The 20,934-nt window shown below is 42.8% G+C and overlaps 1 protein-coding gene, 1 long non-coding RNA gene and 1 other non-coding gene across 9 annotated transcripts in view; 2 read left to right on the top strand and 1 right to left on the bottom strand.

The window, feature by feature from the left end:
• The window catches only part of phf21ab (PHD finger protein 21Ab), a 25,905-nt gene extending 9,618 nt beyond the window's left edge, over window positions 1-16,287 (top strand). The window contains exons 7-19 of one of the 6 annotated variants that reach the window (XM_026366490.1): window positions 1,267-1,419; window positions 1,968-2,204; window positions 3,880-3,978; window positions 5,051-5,392; window positions 5,647-5,757; window positions 6,011-6,062; window positions 6,160-6,239; window positions 7,809-7,869; window positions 9,858-9,964; window positions 10,392-10,547; window positions 10,893-10,968; window positions 11,053-11,156; window positions 13,238-16,287. In XM_026366490.1, the coding sequence (XP_026222275.1) occupies window positions 1,267-1,419; window positions 1,968-2,204; window positions 3,880-3,978; window positions 5,051-5,392; window positions 5,647-5,757; window positions 6,011-6,062; window positions 6,160-6,239; window positions 7,809-7,869; window positions 9,858-9,964; window positions 10,392-10,547; window positions 10,893-10,968; window positions 11,053-11,156; window positions 13,238-14,017 (2,358 nt within the window). In that variant the 3' untranslated portion in view covers window positions 14,018-16,287. Of the gene's footprint in view, window positions 1-1,266; window positions 1,420-1,964; window positions 2,205-3,879; window positions 3,979-5,050; window positions 5,393-5,643; window positions 5,758-6,010; window positions 6,063-6,159; window positions 6,240-7,808; window positions 7,870-9,857; window positions 9,965-10,391; window positions 10,548-10,892; window positions 10,969-11,052; window positions 11,157-13,237 lie in introns of all 6 variants that reach the window. The other 5 variants (XM_026366488.1, XM_026366487.1, XM_026366489.1 and 2 more) reach the window with 5 other exon arrangements.
• On the bottom strand, window positions 15,925-20,498 carry LOC113166385. 2 transcript variants are annotated; one of them, XR_003299170.1, is made up of 4 exons: window positions 20,359-20,498; window positions 19,928-20,268; window positions 19,656-19,718; window positions 15,925-19,551 (listed from the first exon to the last, which is right to left on the bottom strand). It is a non-coding gene; the product is annotated as an uncharacterized LOC113166385 (long non-coding RNA). The 2 variants fall into 2 exon arrangements; XR_003299169.1 differs by lacking the exon at window positions 20,359-20,498 and having other exon boundaries at window positions 19,928-20,345.
• Window positions 20,150-20,221, top strand: trnam-cau. The gene has a single exon. It is a non-coding gene; the product is annotated as a tRNA-Met (tRNA).
• Window positions 20,499-20,934: the final 436 nt, after the last annotated feature.

Here is a 20,934-nt window from a genome sequence, read left to right as displayed (position 1 = left end):
CTTATTGCAAGAACACTTTATCTAATTAAAAGCTATTATTGTATTCATTCATAATTTAATGTATTATGTAATATTTTCAACCAGGTCCTCCAGTATTCAGTTCAAGAAGCTCCTGAAACATAAAATTTAAACAGGATACAGCCGTTATTTGATTGTTTCAAATAGGCCTCAGTATTTAGTGTAGGTAAATATAAGTAAGCAGATCACACTTCAATATTGAAGAACTCAGATTGCAATCTGCACTAAAACTTGATCAGGACATCCTAAATAACTAATGAAACTTGAACCCTGCATGTGACAGGAAGCGGCCAGAGGTTAAATAGAACATATGTGCTGTCTGTGATATGAACGGATTCTTTAAAATGTTGGGAGAGTCAACAGATCAAGGCTGTGTGATAAAAAAGTTCCTGAACAGCAGTTATGAGCAGATAAAACTGTGCACAGTATTAACTGCAGGCTGCAAGTCAAACTGTTCTCTCGGGTTTTTCTCTTCAGGCGTCTCTTTGATTGTGTCTCTCTGTATTAAGTAGTCAAGTGTTGCTAAGCAACAGATGGATTTTAGCTTTTGATTGTGAATTCATACATCAGTGGCAGCTCTGTGTGTGTGTGTGTGTGTGTGTGTGTGTGTGTGTGTGTGTGTGTGTGTGTGTGTGTGAGTGTGTGTGAGTGTGTGACCTTGTGCTTCTACATTACTATGGTTGCTGTGGTCTGCTTCTTATAATTACTATCCCTCTATATACCTCTCATGTAGAGTTGTTGTGTGTAGCAGCCAATCAGAACAGGGCAGAACTGAGTGTTACAGCTGCAAAAGGTATTGATTATTGACTTTTTCAGAAGAATCACTGATGAGTATCTCCTACTGTGGATGTGTCGAACACATCAATGCTTTCTCACCGACTTTGTCTTTATTTTTAAAAGTGGCTGATGCAGCAGTTCTCATCATGAAATCTGTCAAAGTTTGAATTAGTTGGTGTTGCAGCATGTGGGACACTGTTTATGAAGGAACGTTGGTGACTAGACTCACTGGAGCAGTATAACAGAGCTCCCACAAAGTGCATCAGAACCGCCAAAAGTAACAATCACGAAACATTGATGGTAAAGCTGCACCCTCACTAAGCCCAGATTACGTACATCATTAATACATCTCTCGCCACATTGAACAGGCCTGGCTTACCACCACCCAAGTGCCTCCACCAAGTGCCAGAAATCCTGCTGCAGCCCTGCTTAATCTTGATTAAACCTTGTTGTCTCTGCTTTCTTCTTCAGAAAAAAGTGGTGGAGCAGCTGAGGAAGGAGCTGCTGGTGAAGCAGGAGCCAGAGGCCAAACTGCAGTTGCAGGTCCAAACTCCTCCAGCAGGCGGCGACATGAAGTCGACCAACCTGCTGCAAAGCCAGCAGATACCTGGAGGACTGCAGCAGGTAGGACACACACAGCGTTTACATGAGGACTAAAGGAAACATGGACATTACAAAGGACAGGGCCTTAATTTTCATATGAATACCTCCTCTCTCTCTCTGAATATAATTAAGTTGAAGTACATTTAGATTCTAATGCTTTGAACGGAATTAAATACTAAATTTTATACCCACAGTATTACTCTGGCATAATTAATGAAGTTAATTGTTAACACATTGTTGAAAGACCAATTGAAATTAAATTAAATTCTAAACAAGTTAACCTGGACCTCAGCGGTTATTGGTGCACATTTATAGAAATGGTAGTAAACACATCCCAGTCTAATGTAAAATATAATGTGTGTGAAACAGGAAGTCCGGTTTGTGTGCTCAGAAATTTTAGAAAACCCCCTACACTTTGTTATTAAGCTGTGTTTTCATAAATGTCTAACTAAAATAGAACTAAGAAAGATCAGTAGGTCTACCAGCAACAACTAGTAAAACACAGACTCATCCGGTTTCTTCTCCTTCTTCTTCGGCTCTGTCTCCTGGGTTAAATCCTCCCTCAGCAGACGCTGACAGTCACGCCGGTCCTCACCACGAAGACTCTACCTCTGGTGCTGAAAGCTGCCACCACACCCGCCCAGCCTGTCTCTGTCTTGCCACAACGCCCTCCTACTATCGCTATGGTAACCACAGCTATCACCAAACCCGACTCGCAGAACACGCCCATCAACCTGCAGGTGGCCAGCAAGCTGACCAATCAGAGCTCGGAGCCTGTGCGGCTGGTATCCAAAAACGCCATGGTGGTAAGTCCCTCCAGTTCCCGTCCCGTCATGTCGTCGCCGTCGGAATTACTGAACAGGGACCAGTGCTGTAGACGAGAGCTGTGAGGGCGGTTAGAGAGTTTAACCGTGTCCCTGCAATGAACATGTTTCTCTTATCACATGGAAAGTTGTGGTGTGAGTGGTGGTCAAACGGGTCACGAGTGGTCTGTTGTCAGAGGACATGTCTGCTGTCAGAGAACATGTCTGTTGTCAGAGGACATGTCTGCTGTCAGAGAACATGTCTGTTATCAGAGGACATGTCATCAGTCGGTTATCAGAGGACATGTCTGCTGTCAGAGAACATGTCTGTTGTCAGAGAACATGTCTGTTGTCAGAGGACATGTCTGCTGTCAGAGAACATGTCTGTTGTCAGAGGACATGTCTGCTGTCAGAGAACATGTCTGTTGTCAGAGGACATGTCTGCTGTCAGAGAACATGTCATCAGTCGGTTATCAGAGGACATGTCTGCTGTCAGAGAACATGTCATCAGTCGGTTATCAGAGGATATGTCTGTTGTCCTAAGACACGTCAGTTATCAGAGGACATGTCAGTCAGTTATCAGAGGATATGTCTGTTGTCCTAAGACACGTCAGTTATAAGAGGACATGTCAGTCAGTTATCAGAGGATATGTCTGTTGTCCGAAGACACATTGGTTATCAGAGGACATGTCATCAGTCAGTTATCAGAGGGCATGTCAGTTATAAGAGGACATGTCAGTTATCAGTGGACACGTCTGTTATCAGGCGGCATGTCAGTTATCAGGCGGCATGTCAGTTATCAGAGGGCATGTCAGTTATCAGTGGACATGTCGGTTATCAGAGGACATGTCAGTTTTCAGAGGACATGTCAGTCAGTTTTCATCGGACATCTCAGTTATCAGAGGACATGTCAGTCTGTTATCAGTGGACATATGAGTCGGTTATCAAAGGACATGTCAGTCGGTTATCAGTGGACATGTCAGTCAGTTTTCATAGGACATGTCAGTCAGTTATCAGTGGACATGTTAGTCAGTTATCAGAGGACATGTCAGTCGGTTATCAGAGGACATGTCAGTCGGTTATCAGTGGACATGTCAGTCAGTTATCAGACGACATGTCAGTTATCAGAGGACGTGTCAGTTTTCATAGGACATCTCAGTTATCAGAGGATATGTCAGTCAGTTTTCATAGGACATGTCAGTCAGTTATCAGTGGACATGTTAGTCAGTTATCAGAGGACATGTCAGTCGGTTATCAGAGGACATGTCAGTCGGTCATCAGAGGACATGTCAGTCGGTTATCAGAGGACATGTCAGTAATCAAAAGACATTTCAGTCAGTTATCAGAGGACATGTCGGTTATCAGAGGACATGTCAGTTGGTAATCAGAGGACATGTCAGTCGGTTATCAGAGGACATGTCGGTTATCAGAGGACATGTCAGTCGGTTATCAGAGGACATGTCGGTTATCAGAGGACATGTCAGTCGGTTATCGGTGGACATGTCAGTCAGTTATCAGAGGACATGTCGGTTATCAGAGGACATGTCAGTTATCAGAGGACATGTCAGTCGGTTATCAGAGGACATGTCAGTCGGTTATCAGAGGACATGTCAGTTATCAGAGGACGTGTCAGTGCAACAGCAGTACAGATCCACAATCTGCTGTGGTTTTGTCTCAGGTGCAGGCCACCACCACCACCACCACCGCCCAGCCAATCAAAGTTCCTCAGTTTGTCCCTCCTCCTAGACTGACGCCTCGACCCACCTTTCAGCCACAGGTGCGTCCCTGTAAGACCCGCCTCCACACCCTAACCTCCCCCCAGATCAGTGTGTGTGGCCCACCTGAGGTGACTCGCTCACTCTCCAGCAGAGGGCCGGAGTGCACCAAAGCAAACACTCATGCCTTGCTCTGTGGCACTAAAACATTGTTTGCTCTGTGCTGCCTCTACTCATCTTTTCTCCTCTTGTTGTGCTTTTTTTAATTTGATAACTGACCTGCAACCAGGTGTTTTTCAAGGTTTCCTCCCTGTGTACCTGTGTGAATGTGTGTTTACCTTCTGTGGCGAGAGCTTGTTTTTCTGCAGCTTCTTGGTATTTTGTGTTCCTGGCTGTTGGTGTTTTAACCCTTAACTGGAAAATGCTAGTGATGTTTACCTGTGCTGAGTAATGCCACTGAGAGCTCTGCCTGGTTTACTAATAGTTCTAGTAGCAGCAGGAGCCGGTACTTCAAATGCATATTTCATTTACAACCTATTATAAAACAATAAAATACTGCTACAGTAGTACTACCAGGAAGAAAGAAATTGGGTCAATCATAGGTGTAGTAGCAGTAGTAGTTGTTGTAGTAAATGCATGAGTAGTGGTAGAAGTGTTTTCACATGTGTTTCAAACAGTGGAAATAGTACTATGAGTACCAGTGGTCAGCAGTCAGAAAAGGTGGAAGCAGTAGTAATGGTAGTATAGTGAAAACAAGTTTCACTAAAACGTTGTATTAATGGTAGAAGTAATGGTAGTAATAGTAAGAAATAACCATGGTAGAAAGTAGTAATAGCAGTAGTGGTAGCAATAGTAGAAGAACATAAATAAGAGTTTAGGTTAGGAGGTTAGGAGTAGTACTTAATTATTACGAATAATTAGGTAAAAAATAATTTATACCAAAAATCAGAAAGGAAGTAGAAGTTGTAATACTAGTACTAGAATCAGTATTATAGTACCAGTAACAGAAGGAGCTGGAGTAGGAGAACCAGTAGTTGTAGCAGGATTAGCGGAGTCAAAGCTCCACAGCGGTGTTACCCAGTAATGTCAGTTCATTTTGGAGGTCTCTTCTGATTGGCTGTCTGTTGTCACCAGGTCAGGCCCAAACCAGCCACCCCCACCAACATCCCCATCGCCCCAGCTCCTCCTCCTCCAATGATGGCGGCCCCCCAGCTGCTCCAGAGACCCGTCATGTTGGCCACCAAGCTGTCGACCTCATTGTCCTCGGCAGCTCCCATCCACCAGGTCCGCATCGTCAACGGGCAGCCCTGCAGTAAGACCGGTTCCACCCCGCTGACGGGCATCGTCATAACCACGCCGGTCTCTGCTGCCCCGACCCGCCTCGCCAGCCCTGCCCAGGCACCCAACCCCACACCTGTCCCCACCCCGACTTCGGCCCAGCCGATCCAGATCAGCAGCCTGACAACTGAGCCCAAGGTAAGAGTACTACCTGAGCATCATCTGAGTGCTGAGTCGGCCCTTAAGAACACTACATTTGATTCCAGTCCATTTTATTTTTACCAAACTGAAACCAAAGACTCGATAGAGTAACTGACTAAAGTAAACAGCACTCCAAAGAGCCACTCTGTTACTCTATGTGTCAGAGTATTGCAACTTATGATATCAGTCTGTGATATCATAAGGTCTCCAAACTTAAAGCTGCTCCTCTTCCTCCTCGTCCTCGTCAGCAGACTGTTAAACCGGCAGGTGGAGCAGAGCAGAAGGCCGTTGTCAGCTTCCCCTCCTCCTCCACTCCTCCATTGTCTCCTCCTCCCAGACCCAAGAAAGAGGAGAACCCAGAGGTACGCAGGGGTGCAGCAAGTACTAGGATCATTTACTGTAATAAATAAAGTTTAAGTATAAATATTTCTCCTCTAGAGAAATCAGCCCTGTGCCTGTTAAACTGTATGTTTCTGTAATGTAAAGGATTAATAACAGTCAAATAACTTTAGTAGAGTAAAAAGTGTACGTTTACTAGAAGTATCTCATCATAGTGAGGAACAGATGAGTTGGGTTTAGTTTGTGGTTCTGCTGATGAACTGGTTTCGCCTGCAGAAACTGGCCTTCATGGTGTCCTTGGGCCTGGTGACACACGACCACTTGGAAGGTGAGTCTGGAAGACTGGTGAATTTCCCTCTGCCTGTTCACATTTGTCCTTTCTGACCCCAACGATACGATTAAAGCTGTAATGTTTTAATTTTCAGAAATTCAGAGCAAACGGCAGGAGCGAAAGAGGAGAACGACGGCCAACCCGGTGTACAGCGGGGCCGTGTTTGAACCTGAGGTACGGACCACACCAGCTGCTACACACAATCATGTTAAGACCCACATAATGACCATGCTTGGGGTCTGTTTAAAAGATTCAAGTCAAATGTTTCATTTATTACAATAGAAACAACTGTAGAAACGGTGAAATGCAGAGTGAACTCCCCTCACTGTGATACAGTCCAAGTCCGTTGGTCAGTAATACGAACTTCTGGTTACTGTCCATGTTTATGGTTAATGAGCACCTGAGAATCCTGCAGGATTTGCAGGTTTGTGTCCTGCCAGAATGTCCAGTTGTAGCCACACCGTGGTTCAGCATGCTTTTCTCAGTGTTTACTTAGTCTGAAGTTGTGTGCTGATCTGTGGATTGTCCAGTCTTTTATAATGAATTCTTTGACTCATGGATCATTTGTAGCTGTTTGGACATACAGTACAAATGTAGTGCAGCAGGTCAAGGTCAGGTTAAAGTGTGTGCACTTTAATACCACACTGCATGTTAATTTCTTTATTTTTTTATTTCTTATTTCTATGAAACAACGTTAACGTTAACTCAGCAACTAATTTACACCAAAGTAAAAACAACAAATAATAAAAAGCAAGTGACAAAATAACCAGGCAAACACTGAACGTCTAGACATAAGAGCACTGATGAACACATGTGAGTAGATTTTGACCATATTTGAAGATTAGTTGTAAAAGTGCTGATTGTTGTTTGGCTACTTATTTCCACTATTCTACTTTTTTTCAGTTGGGATTTAAGTACACGGTTTACTTGTTAAGCTAGTGGGTTGAAGAATACATAAAACAAACAATATTCAGAAAGTATGTGAACCTGATGTGCTTAAAATAATAACACAAAAAAGTCTTAATTAAGAACAACCATAAAAACCTCATAGTCATAGTGGAAAAAGTATGTGAACCTTTAAAATGAATTACTAGTTGACCCCCTCCCCTTGGCAGCAATAACCTCAACCAGGTTCTTCCTGTAGCTGTGGATCAGACCTGCACATTGTTATGGAAGAATTTTAGCCCATTCTTTCTGCAGAACTGCTTTAGCTCTGTCATATTCTTTGGACGTCTCATGTGTGTCTCTCCTTAAGTCGTTCCATAGCAGCTCTATTGGTTTGAGGTCTGGGCTCTGACTTGACCTCTCCAAAGGTGGATTTAGTTTTTCTGAAGCCATTACATTATTCTGAAGATTTCTTTTTTAATTCATCTTTCCCCCAATCACTGCAAGCTGGCCAGGCCCTGATGCAGCAAAGCAGGCCCAATCGTTTCCTCCTCCAAGTAGCTCTAGTCCACACCTACAAACTAATTTTCTTAACTTATGCTAACACCTGACTCCCAATTGGCTTTTTCCCCACTCGCACTGTGAGGATTTTATGGTTGTTCTCAATAAAGACTTGAAAGATTAAAAAAAAATGTGTTATTACTTCAGGCACATCATAACTGTTAATACTCTTGACTTAGATGAAGATCAGATCAGATGCAGAAAACCATTCCAAGGTTCACATACTTTTTCTTGCCACTGTAATATATATATTACATTAATATTTCATAAATATGTTTTCCTTCTTATTTCTTTCAGAGGAAAAAGAGTGCAGTGAGTTACCTGAACAGCCCTCTGCACCAGGGGACCAGGAAGAGAGGTCCGTATGAAATCAAATTTGCTGGTCAAAGATCGACGTGAGCTGGTAGAAACATTAGAAACTGAGAAACGCGAACATATATAAAACACAAAGAAGACAAGACTAGACAGAAAAGAGGGTCAAGTTTTATTCATGTTAGATCGATAGATAAAGTAGAATAATCTCTTTAGTACTAATAACATGCTGTAAATATTCTCCCCACCTTCTCCTGCCGTCTGTTTCCTGTCGCTTCAGTCAGGTTTCTATCTAAATCTGGATTTATACTTTTTTGTCTGAAGCTCCCATAGAGCTCAGAGAAGCGTTTCAGTTTGGGCTGGTTCTGTTATGATCTCTAATTGCTGCCAGTAGACACTGAAACCAGACTTTGTTTTTTAGAGGATGTAGCAAAGCGAATAACTGAAAACATGATTGTTCTGGACAACGTGAGGTTAAAGCTCAAGTTCAAATCCTCGACAGTAAAATTAATAATCCAAGATTCTGCATTTTCATTTTCTATCACAGTAAACCCAGTCAGTTATCAGAGGACAGAGGTCCATCAGTAACCAACTTTTTAATCCCTGCACTGTTGTTGTTTGTAACCTTTGGGACAACTTGATGAAGTATAAATCCAGTCCAACCTGCACACCTGTTTTCTTAGGAAATTGCTGAAATGCACCATGGGAAGTGTAGAATTTAAGCAGATCTGCCTGAGACAGGTTACGTTTTCACATTAACCCTTGAAATCCGTGTTGAAATGAATGCATCTTTTCCTTTTCCTGCAGTTTTATATTTTTGCTTTGGTCCCCAAGTTTCTCTGGTTTATATTTGATTGTGCAGGAGTTCAGCAGAGTGAAGGTCTCAGAACAGACAAAAATCATAGCGACTTACATGACATGACTAACATGAATTGGCTTTAATAATATCACAAAATACTAAAATGGATTTTTAGGAGCTTCCACTTGCTGCATTATTTCATTTTGGTGACTAATCGAATAGGTTTAACGTGTAACACTAAATCACTCCTACACAGCCTCCATTTGACTCATTTCTTAAGAAAAGACAAACGTTAAAACCATAACTCTGTGTCAGATTTTAGCACATCAGTAGCTTTAACGAAGGGTGGGAGCTACTGTGGAGGAGACTGAGCTCATGATCTCCCCCTCTTTTATTTGTGGAAACTTGATGTTGTGTAAATATGACAAAGATTCAATGATTTTATGTAGCAACTTTCATTTAGGCAGATTCATATTGAGAACATACAGCCCACATAATTCTAGATGAGTGCAACACTGAGCCAAGCTGCAAAAGCTGCTTAACGAGCTTTGGATTTAACATTTTTATTAGCACTTCAGCAATAAAGAAAACTAAGTGCTGTTTGTTAAGAAAACCAACACAGAACCTGTTTGCCTGCTGTTCAATTCGAACCTAATTGATTTGTAATTGGTTAGACGATCTAAATATTTTCTGATGTGTACCCAAAGTAATGCAATTAAATGTATCTCATTAGGAGCTGCTGTTATATACTGCTCTAAAGCACTGAAAATGGGAAGTAGTAATAAATAATTTAGAATTCCTCCTGGTTTTCAGTCATTATTAGATTTTGTGGACAAGCAAGTTGTTCTCTAATGTGGTATGTAACAGGTGGGAGGGTGCGTAAGGGGGGGAACTTGTGCCCTCAGTATTCCCACAGCCCTGGCGACAGCCTACAATAACCTGTGTTAGCATCTGACACAAACCCATTTGATGTGCGCTCCATAGACGACTGCAGTAGGTTTGTACTCGTGCTTGGCTTCAGCTTGCATGGAGCCAGTCTCCTGCACTAACACTGCTATCTGTGCTTCTGACTCTTCCTCCTCTTCCTCCCTTGCCGCTCCCCTGTCTCATGCTAGCCAACGAAGACTCCCTTTCCAAGGTATGTCATACAGACTGTTTGTTTTTGTTTTTCCCCCCTCTCCATCTTTCTTTTTTTCTTTGTTTTCCGTCTTTGTTGTCTGTCTCATTTCACCCAGGTCGCCCACCCAAATACAGCAGCGTCCCGGAGCTGGGCAGCCTCACCCCGACCTCCCCCTCCAGCCCCGTCCATCCCCTCCCCCTGCCCAGCCCCAGCTCTGGGGATGTAAGTAACGATGGGGGAGACGGACAGTTCATAGGGTTGGACACCCCGTCACACACAGTCCTATTGGCCCAGTAGCTCTGTCATTTGCACCCCAAGACCTCCACACACACATCATTAGTTTGTCTCCATGTGAAAATCATCAGTCATCAGTTTTTACTTTGATTCAGACTTACAAAGTGAACAGTGTCCTGTAGCCCAGAGCTTCCATTAATAACTACTACTCAGACCACATTCTAACTCTCAGATATCAAGTAACTTTTCTGTGGGCTCAGTAAATTAACACATCATGTCCATTAGACATCAAAACAAGGCCAACTGTAAACTAAACCAAACCAGATCATGGTGCCCCCCCTGCCTTGCCTCTCCACACATGGTTGGTGGGGCTCAGTTGGGTGGGGAAACTGATTGGTCCAATTCTTCCTCACAGGGAGACATCCATGAGGATTTCTGCACTGTGTGCAGACGCAGTGGCCAGTTGCTCATGTGCGACACGTGTTCACGTGTTTATCACCTGGACTGCCTGGATCCACCCCTGAAAACCATTCCTAAAGGCATGTGGATCTGTCCAAAATGTCAAGATCAGGTAACCGCTGCAGCCAAGACTGATCCTGAGTCAGGGGGAAGGGGGTACCGCAGTCCAGAGAAGGGCTAATCCTGGCCTGTAGCTGTACTTGACTGTAAAAACTGCTTCTGCCACATTTTCCTGAACTTTAGGACTGTTCAATTCTTTGTAAGCATACACATGACTCAGTATTGTTATTTTGTGCTTCTGTCTCATTCATTGTGTCAGTAAAATTTGACATCTCACATTCATCCACTCCATTGCTTGCCCCTTCTTTGCCTCACCAGAGGGTGGTGGCTGATTTTGTCTTGTTTGAATCTTTTCTGAGTCTCAGCATCTGTGACAACTCTGAGCTTGTTTCTCCAGATCCTGAAAAAAGAAGAAGCCATTCCCTGGCCTGGTACTCTGGCTATTGTTCATTCCTACATTGCATACAAAGAAGGTAACAAAGGACCTTTTTCTCCTCTTGAACATCTGCTGGGACAAATGCAGCAACAATGAGATTAACTGTTGGATTGTGTCTCAGCTAAGGAAGAAGAGAAACAGAAACTAATGAAGTGGAGTTCTGAGCTGAAACTGGAGCGGGAGCAGCTGGAACAGAGAGTCAAACAGCTCAGCAACTCCATAACAGTAAGAAACAATATTAAACACAATGGAGCTCATGCAAGGATCCATCGTATGAACAGATTTGTTCTTAAGCTGCAAGTGCAAGTATGTTAACAGAGCTAGTGGCGTTTTCCATATTGGGTAAATTTGTGGGTAGCACAACCTCGTACCTTGTACTTTCTTTGGTATCATCTCCTGCAAGGTTCCGAGTGAGCTGGGACGATACCAAAATACTACAGGATATTGTGTTTACCTGCACTCAAGAAACCTGGTTACTGAAAATGGCATACATTACTTCCAAACAGTGCCTTACTTTATCCACAATTTGTTATCTCACATCCTTTTCCCAAAATGGATTAATTTCATTATTTTCCTCAGAATTCTACAAACAATACCCCAGAATGACAAAGTGAAAGAAGTTTGTTGGAAATCTTGCAAATTTAAAAAAAAAAAAAAAAAAATCATGTACATTAGTATTCACAGTCTTTGTCATGACACTAAAAACTGAGCTCTTCATCCTGACTTCATCCTGTTTTCTCTGATCGTCCTTGAGATGTTTCTACGGTCATGTTCTATGGCAGAGTGACCAGACAGAAACCACTCCTCAATAAAAGTTTGCCAAAATGCACCTGGAGGACTCTCAGACCATGAGAAACAAGATTCTCTAGAATGATTAAACAAAGATTCCACTCTTTGGCCTGAATGCCAAGTGTAATGTCTGGAGGAACCCAGGCAGTGCTCAGCATCTAACCAATGCCATCCCTACGGTAAAGCATAGTGGTGGCAGCATCATGCTGTGGGGATGTTTTAAGCTGCAAGAAGTGGGAGACTAGTCAGGATCGAGGGAAAGATGAATGTAGCAATGAACAGAGACATCATTGATGAAAACCTGTTCCAGAGCGCTCTGGACCTCAGACTGGGTTATCTTTTAACAGGACAACGACCCTAAGCACACAGCCAAGATTCGTCCTGATGCCCAACTTCTGGCTGGAGATCTCGTCGCCTGGATCCTCTGTTTGCCCTATGGGATGTGTGTGGAGACTGGAGTTGGTCACACGCTACTTTGAAGTCGGTCTGGGCCTCGGCGAACGTCGGAAGCCGTTTCTAGGAGGTCTTGACTCAATGCTTGATAGTCCAGGAATGGCCAGGAATGGAACAAGTCTGCCTGCAAATAACTAACTGGACTCCACATTAACTTAAAGACATTAACTGTTATACTGGACTGCCTGCTGCCTACACAGCATGTAATCACCCATATGAGGATGCCAAGCTTGTAGCATCATAGTTAGAAAGACTTAAGGCTGTAATTGGTCCTAAAGGAGGTTTAACAAAGTACTGAGACTGTGAATGCTTATGTAAATGTGATTTTTTTTTATTTTAATAAACTTCTTTCACTTTGACGTTATGGGGTATTGTTTGTAGAATTCTGGGGAAAATAATGAAATTAATCCATTAAGTGCTGTAAATACTTTCTGGATGCACCCTACATTCAGCCAAAGAGTAACCTGATTTCTTCTCTGCCCTAGGCTGATTTTGGAAGTGTAGTACACTGATTTTAGTGGTATGAAAACAGAAAAGACTCTTTCTGACCGTTTTTTTCTTTCTTTCTTTCTAGTTTTTTTGTCTTTTGTGTTACGTGTCTGGGGAGGTGACTGGCAGCTCTGTGAGAGAGATAAACACTCACAGTTTTCCTTTTTGCACATGCACACTTGTAAAAAGCCAATTAGAAGATTACATGGTAACCAGGTTTCCTGTTTACATGACACAACATGTTTGTGGACTGGACGGTTTAGTGAATCTGACTTTTACAAACAAAACTCACAGAGAGAGAAATTAAGGACAAGAATATGAAAATGTTCTTGCAGGAGGCCCAGTTAGTACAAGTTTTGATAGCTGGTTGTTTAAGAGCCAGTTCCTGGTTAATAAATACTGAGAATGTTCTGTTTTCGACCCCAATTTTGACCAAAGTCCTTTAATATTGGTTGTCTGCTGATAAAGAGTCTAGTCCAATACTAACATTTACTTACTGTTACTGGTCATTAAATGTGCTTCGTAAAATCGTATTTTTGTTTTTGCCCTAAATAATCCCGCTGTCCTTCTTCTAGAAATGCATGGAGACCAAAAACACCATCCTGGCTCGTCAGAAAGAGATGCAGCTTTCTCTGGACAAAGTCAAGCACCTGATTCGCCTCATCCAAGCCTTCAACTTCAACCAAGCTTTGGCAGAGACAGAGGGTAAAGATGTCAGTGCTAGAGTCCAGGACAGTGCTGAAGGTGCAGCAGAATCTGGACCAGAAGCCAACTCTGTAGAGAAAGTGAAAGCTGTGAGCTCCTCAGTCAGCAACAACGCTGATGGAAGTGACAAAGAAGAGGAACTTGGAGCCGCAGGGAGCAATCAGATCCGATCAGCAGCAGCAACAGGAGGAGACACCGACAGCCAGCCGGTTGCGGAAGACAGTGCAGTTCTAACAGCAGATAACAGCCCAGGTGTGGAGGCAGGGGGCAAGGCAGGGCCTGGTGTTGGGGTGGGGGGAGGTGGTAACACAGGGACTGTTCTCCCAGCTGAGGTTGTGTCCAAGGCTGAGACTGAGGCAGCTCCGGTGGTTGACAATTCCGCTTCCCTAGTGGTCGCGACTGTTGCCATCACCAACGGTACGACTGAGCCGGTCTGCCCTGACCACAGCCCCGCAGGAGGCTACACCGCCAACGCCACCACCAAATCTGAGAACAAGATGGCTGCCGTCAACCCTCCAGAGACAGCAATGGAGAAGAAACAGGAGGAGGTCACTGACAGTGACGGCAGCAACACCAACAACAGCAAAACCTCAGAACCCTCCCAGCATTCTTTGCCAGCTCTTGTCATCAGTTTGGACAATAAAAAGTAATGCTATGTCTCTTGAGTTGCGGGAATTCAAACATATATATTAAAAAAAAGACTTGCTTGCACCATATGGTGCCCTGAAGTTGCCAATCTGTATAAATGTTGTTTGTTTGCATTGTATTGTCAGACTGTGTCAATGGTAGATATACAGCCCAAGTCACGTGGCTCTGGGAAGTCGTAGGCGGTTCTACCCACAGAGCTGGGGTACAGGAAGCTCGACGTACCAGTGTCATCATGCCAATTAGTGATAGACGTCAGTGGTGGGAATGCTCAAAGGGAGATTTAATTCATCATCACACCAGTGTGTGCCTGTTATAGTGGCCCCTGTGTTCTCTTGTGGGGTGGGGAGGTGGGTTCACATGGGTACGAAAATATCCAAGAACATGGAACCAAACATCTGTCAGGGGTTAATGGTCTAAAAAGCAGTGTTGTGATAGAGTATGCGTACAGAAAAGAGAACCTGTTCATCCCCTCGTCCCAACTTAATGTGAACAACCTGTAACTTCTGCAGTCCTGTGACCCTGATCTCCTAAACCTTCGTCCTTTTTTATTAATCCTACCCATTACCAATTACTCTAACTTGTCCATCATCTCCCTTCAGTCAGCAAAAACATCATAACCTACCCCACTAACCAGTAGCAGTAACTTTTCTCTAGTGACTAAACCTTCAACCTGCCTTCCCCAGTCCTGCAAGAATCCAGCATGACCTCCCACTTTGTTCCACAAGGGCTCAGCATGCTTCTACAAAATGTTGTTTGAAAGCCAGACAGAAAAGCCTGCCATGCTTAATGTGAGCGAGATGTGATGAATCCTAAACATGGAGATATCAGTGCCTACTTTTGCACATTCTCTACTTGAAGACCTTCATAGTGATGTTCACAGTCTCAGTCTTACCACCCTGTTGGATTGTTGGTTCAGGAAACACTTAACTCCCCCAGACCATTAGTGATCCAGTGCCGGCTCTCTATTGAACCCCTGCCACTCTAACACAGTGAGGTTTCCTCCCACAGCTGCTGTTTGACAGTCCGACTCAACCCAATAAACTGGTCCGTAGCACATTAGAACAAACTTAGCACGTTTGCTGGATTTTTTTTTTCTGAAGTAAGACAAACTGCGGGAGGAAGCCTCCATAATTGCAACCTCAAATGTCTGGAGAGAGGGAGTTTGAATATGTAATGAGGGTTTTGTTCTTCAAACCAACATCCCTAACATCCCAGTTAACCAGCAGCTTCGCCGTACCTTTTCCAGTACACCAGTGGTCCAAAATGACCATCCTCTAAAAGAGTTCACTAGCACTCAGACAACTGATTTAAAATGTTGTCCCTACTGAGTTTAGAAAGATGTTAGAGGGCAAGGTTTTCAAATGTTGTTTGACTATCCAAAAGTACTTTGTCTGAAGCATATTGAAGCCCATGACTTAACCATTTAAACCAGACGAAAACCCAAACCTATCTTCCCGGGTCCACAATCTAATAATAATTAACTGAAGATTCTACCGTCTCAGACCCCTACCAACCAACACTTCCAGTCCCAGTTAACCTCTCCTACCCTCACCATCTCTTCCCCACGTGTATCCCCAAGCTCAGGCAGAAAAGACGCTGAGCGTCACGTTTAGCAGGTACGAAGGACGAGGTCGAACAGGTGCAGTAGCCTAACAGATGTTTTCAGTGGTGTCGGTCAAGTGTAGTGATTGAGTTTTCATTCGTGAGTCAAGTGTGTCAACTGTGAGCACTAAATGTGAAATTGCAATATTGCAATGTCAACACACACAAACTATATCTGGGCTGTGTTTCTTTTTTATAGGAAAAGATATTCAGGTCTTCCTAGTCTTCAGAATAAGTGCTTTCTGTTCCTGAACCTGCTGGACTGGCATTATCAACACAAAAAGGAATCCTCTTTTTGAAGTGGTGATCTTTGCATTGTGTACATTTCTGTTGAATCCTCAACTGCCAAAATGATGTATCCAAATTCAGCAGGGACAAGTCCAATTACTGCATTGAAAGATCAAATCATTGGCGTTGTAAGATATAGATGCTACCATTTCAGAAATTGGAAGTCCCCAGATTGAGACAGGAGAGCTTATTAAACAATAATATTAAAGGAACTTTTTTTCCTTGAAATGGAGGGATTTGTTGTATGAACCTGCTCCTTCAGATGGATCTCAAAAGGACGATACCACAAATCCTGAGATTAAAGCACAAGCTTGCTGCATTACAAAGAAGTGCTGAAGAGCTTTTTGTATGTTAATATGGAATTAAACAGAGTATGCATCTCTTTGTTGTGATGTGACTTATCCCCACATTGCCAATATTTTTCTAGGAGGACATACAAACCTCCGTGTGACATTAAGGCTCAAGTCTAGTTCATATTATCCGGAGGAGTGCGCGGGCTTCTGCTGTCTCAGAAACCCCTTCATCCCCTCAAAGTTAGACTAGTGCATCTCTTTTCATTCTGGAGCACGTCTGGGCTGAAACGTGATGCTGTTATTTTTGGGCTTGGTGGTTGTCAGTTCGAGTCCGTCTTTGATGAACTGATCACGACTTCTGGCTTCTCGTTGGTCTGTTCATTAACGGTGCCTCTGGTTGTGCTGGAACATTTTGTTTGTTGTTTTCTTTATTTTTGCTTAATTTTAGTCTCCAAAAACATATTCACCCCTCGGTAGACCCCAATTCATGACGTTTCAACTCTTCCAAGTCTTTTAAATAGAAGGTCATCGCCAAAAAGTTTTACTTTTTAGTTGGGTTTAATTCATGACCAGTTTTTAGCCATGCTAGCAGGATGGCTCTATAGATAGCAATGCTATTGCATCACTTGGGTTCACAAATATTCCAAGAGCTTTGTGATGTCCAGAGGATGAATTAGGATTATTTTGATTGTCCAAGGTCAAAACTTTCATTCATCCTGTGAAATAACTCCAAAACTATTGGACAGTTTGTGATGAAGAGATAAAATGTTCATGTTTCCCTGAGGATGAACTGTGATAAGTTTGGTTCTGTCTGATTGGTGCCATCATCTCATCAGTATATTCTGTCCAATTATCTGGATTATGACCAGATGCCTGAAAAATAAATTCAGGTTGTACCCTGTATTAGCCAGTTATACCTGCTAAATGTCAGCACAGTAGCATTGGGCCGAGCCTGCTAGCTGGCTGTAGACTTAAATTATTGAACAAGAAAGTTTTTATTGGCAAGTGACATCCCAGAAAGTAAGTAAATGTTTATGTAAGGGGTGAATATCTTGTTGGGCCACTTTAAAATGAGCTGCTACAGGTGTCTTTTTTCATATCATATGGACTCTTGTAACTGAATTAGTATCTATGATTTTCTGACATCAGCTGTACAAACTGCCTTCACTCAGAAGATCCCAGAGGACAAATCTCTGTATTGTTCCACATGTTTGGCCACAGTGTTGTCTGATGAGTATCAATTGTCTCTGAAGAAGAGTTCAGCCATTCGATGGTGGAAGAAAAGACAGAAAAGGGCAACTAACATTGTATGTCCCCAGTTCTTTATGAACCATTTGTTGTGTGTTTTATTTTTGGTTGGGGTGTTGTCATCAGGTTTTACTTTGAAAGAGCCCGAACATGTGTTCCAGAGAAACTGGACCTTTCCCTCTGTACAGTAGGTACCTCGAGTGCCTTTCTTCAAACAGCAGATAATATTTGTTTCTTGACTTGCACTGTGACTTGTAGAACCTTACTAACCCTTCAGATAGTCCTCCCGCCCACCTGCCCACCGGCCCTGTCCTGACCTGTCCCGTCCCATTGAGCTCGCTGAAAGTCCGGAGCACAAACCTGGTCCCTTCACCTCAGGCTGCCAGTAGTCAATGCAAGTTGAAACTACATTTCATATGAAGCCGTTTAGATTGACCACATAGTGTTTTGTTGTTGTTTAATATAGGAGTTGCCTTAAATGTGTTTTCTTTTACTTTTTACGTGATTAACTTTTACATTTGGATGAAAAAAAAATCACTGCAGACGCTGGTGACGGTCAGAGGTTAGTTTGGTGAAATCCGGTTATTATGGGTCAGTGAAAGGTTCCAAAGAGGGATTGTTGGTGAGACATCTCGCTCGGTGTGACAGTGACAGTCGTCTTGTGATGCACTTTTGGTTTTGACCAGTATTATTGTCAGAGTGTATAAATGGGATGCATCAGCAACACGAATTGCAGTCATGAATCTCGCTCTGGGTTCATTTAGTCCAGTCTGGACTCTGGAGCTGATTTTGTTTTATTTCAAAAGGTTTGTCGTTCCCTAAGTGCTGTGGTTCTTCTGTTTTTGGAGGTTTGCTAAATCAGGTCATGTGATCCGGAGCCTGTGTGCATTTGGACCGAACAAACTAACCTGCACCCTGATGATGGGCAGACTTAGACCCAATTAGCATCACTGTCCACTCTGTCTAGTGGAACGCATGCCTTCTTATGCAAATTTTTATACAAGATTTGTCAAAACCTTTTTAATATGCATTTACTTTAGTTTTTTTTAAGTTTTTACATGAAGCTCAAGTCACCTTTTTTCCTTTGAACATCGATGCAGTTAAACAGTGCAGTAGTCATGCACATTAGAATGGAAACATTTCTTCCGGGCGTTGTTTGTTTTATGGATGGAGCTGAGATGGTTTCAGCTCCTCAGGTCAGGTTTTAATTTGAACTTGGCTAATGCACCATGCTGAATGTTGGGCTGCTGGGAGCTGTGCGGGGCTCGATCAAGTCTTGATGTCTAAATTGTGTCGTAGTCCTCTTCTGGAGAAAAGTCCTCAGCTACTGTTTAGTCAAACTCTAAAAGTGAAGTTATCCAAAGAACACAGCAAATGTGCATTTCTGTCTTTTCTGTTAAGTAAGTCGATGCATATCATTTGGAAATTTATTTTCTGCATCAGCATTTGTGTGCATTCACCAGGCTGGAATTGGACCATGTGTCTGCAGCTGAGGGATGATCCGTTCCCATTTGAGGAAATCCGTTATGCATTACAAATGTTCATCTCCAGTTCCCTCTATGGTTCTTGTTCTGGAAGCATCCAGTAAAGTAGTTCAGTCCAACTCAAGTCTTTTCAGCTGTGTAGTTTTGAAACGATCAAGTCATGATTGTGGCCTTCTAGTATTTTGTCAAAACATGACATCAGTCCGTTGTTACCGCTTCACCATCCATCCTGTCCGGACCCAACTGTACACCTGAAGCTTTTACCTCATCCACAGCTAATTCCATTGGGGGTGTGTTGAGTGCAAAAAAATAAACAAGTAAAAAATAAAAAAGTCTTTTTTTATCTTCCATTTGGTGAGATGCATTGTAGCGATATGAATAAAGAAAAAGTTCACCTGGTGTGCTGAATAATGTGTAAATTGGTAATTACACAATCTGAATATTTGTATAATTGTTTGTATTTTTTCATAATGATTTTGGAAAGGAATGTGTTTATTTTTTTGACTTCTGTTCCAGATGTGTCTTCTGTTGGCCTGACATTGTGACTGGTCTGGTGGGATTCTTACCTCTGTATTGAGCCTCTTCTGTGATGAATTCTTTGTATGCAGTGTTTAGGAAATACTGTAGGGAACATGGGGAGGAGTTGATATTAGGAGCATTTGATCAATTTGTATTTATTTATTTTATCATTTTGTTAATAAATTGTGAAAAGCAGCGTGTCTCACCTGCTGGTTTTTATTTTTTCATAGGTGTTAGTCTGTATCATTATTGTTTATGCCGCATATCTACTAAAAATCGGAAAGTAACTCCAATCAAGAGCCAGATACAAAAAACAAAACAAAAGAATTTGTAAGTGACCAATCTGAAGTGTTTTATATTATTTGGAGCTCATTTATTGTAAAGTTACATTTATTAAGTTTATCCATCAAGTTTCACCCTCAAATTTACTTTAAATCAGCTGATCAACCATCATTTCAGCTCCAATAATGAAACTGACCTGTGAAGTCGGGGTCAAATATTCCCCAGGTCGTCCCCCACCCTGAGAGGTTAATGATGAAAATCAAAACAATAAAAAGCAGAAATTAAAGCACAGGAAAGGAATGTGTTCCGTTCACGAGCTGTATTTGAACTTTTCCTCATTTTAAATGAACTACTACACAAACAACAGAGTTGTGGAAGTTTCCAGTTAAATACAGCGTTGACCTCCGTGTGTCGTCGCAGCAGAGTGGCGCAGCGGAAGCGTGCTGGGCCCATAACCCAGAGGTCGATGGATCGAAACCATCCTCTGCTAACTCCTTTTATCACGTCGTTTCTAAATGTCCAGTTCTTAGAATCAGTCTTTGAAGAACACACCGTTCGGTTAGTGCAGGCTCGAACTAACGTGTCGTTTATATTTATATAAAACTTGACTTGTTCATAAGCACTTACCTGATAAAACGACAGTCGATCGTTTACTTTACTTCTCTGAAGTTCAAGTTCAAATGACTTCGACACCGTCTGCTTTTCTTTGATTTTACTAAACGCTCGAAAAATAAAATAATCACATTTAAAAACATCTTTTTGGAACGTCCGTGTTTATTTGGAGATGTGATGTCATCGCGTTACGACTGACGTCACGCCGCGGTGTCTTCTGGGAGCTCGGCCATTGCTGTCGGCGGTTACTTTGTTCTGGTCCTGTTCTACTCTGGTCCTGTTCTGGTCCTGTTCTGGTCCTGTTCTACTCTGGTCCTGTTCTGGTCCTGTTCTACTCTGGTCCTGTTCTGGTCCTGTTCTGGTTCTGTTCTACTCTGGTCCTGTTCTGGTCCTGTTCTGGTCCTTTTGTGGTCCTGTTCTACTCTGGTCCTGTTCTGGTCCTGTTCTACTCTGGTCCTGTTCTGGTCCTGTTCTGGTCCTGTTCTGGTCCTGTTCTACTCTGGTCCTGTTCTGGTCCTGTTCTGGTCCTGTTCTACTCTGGTCCTGTTCTGGTCCTGTTCTGGTCCTGTTCTGGTCCTGTTCTACTCTGGT

Source organism: Anabas testudineus, chromosome 6, assembly GCF_900324465.2.
Source record: "Anabas testudineus chromosome 6, fAnaTes1.2, whole genome shotgun sequence".
Lineage (NCBI taxonomy): Eukaryota > Metazoa > Chordata > Actinopteri > Anabantiformes > Anabantidae > Anabas > Anabas testudineus.
Note: the sequence above shows the minus strand (reverse complement) of the source record. Positions and strands in the feature narration are given on the sequence as shown.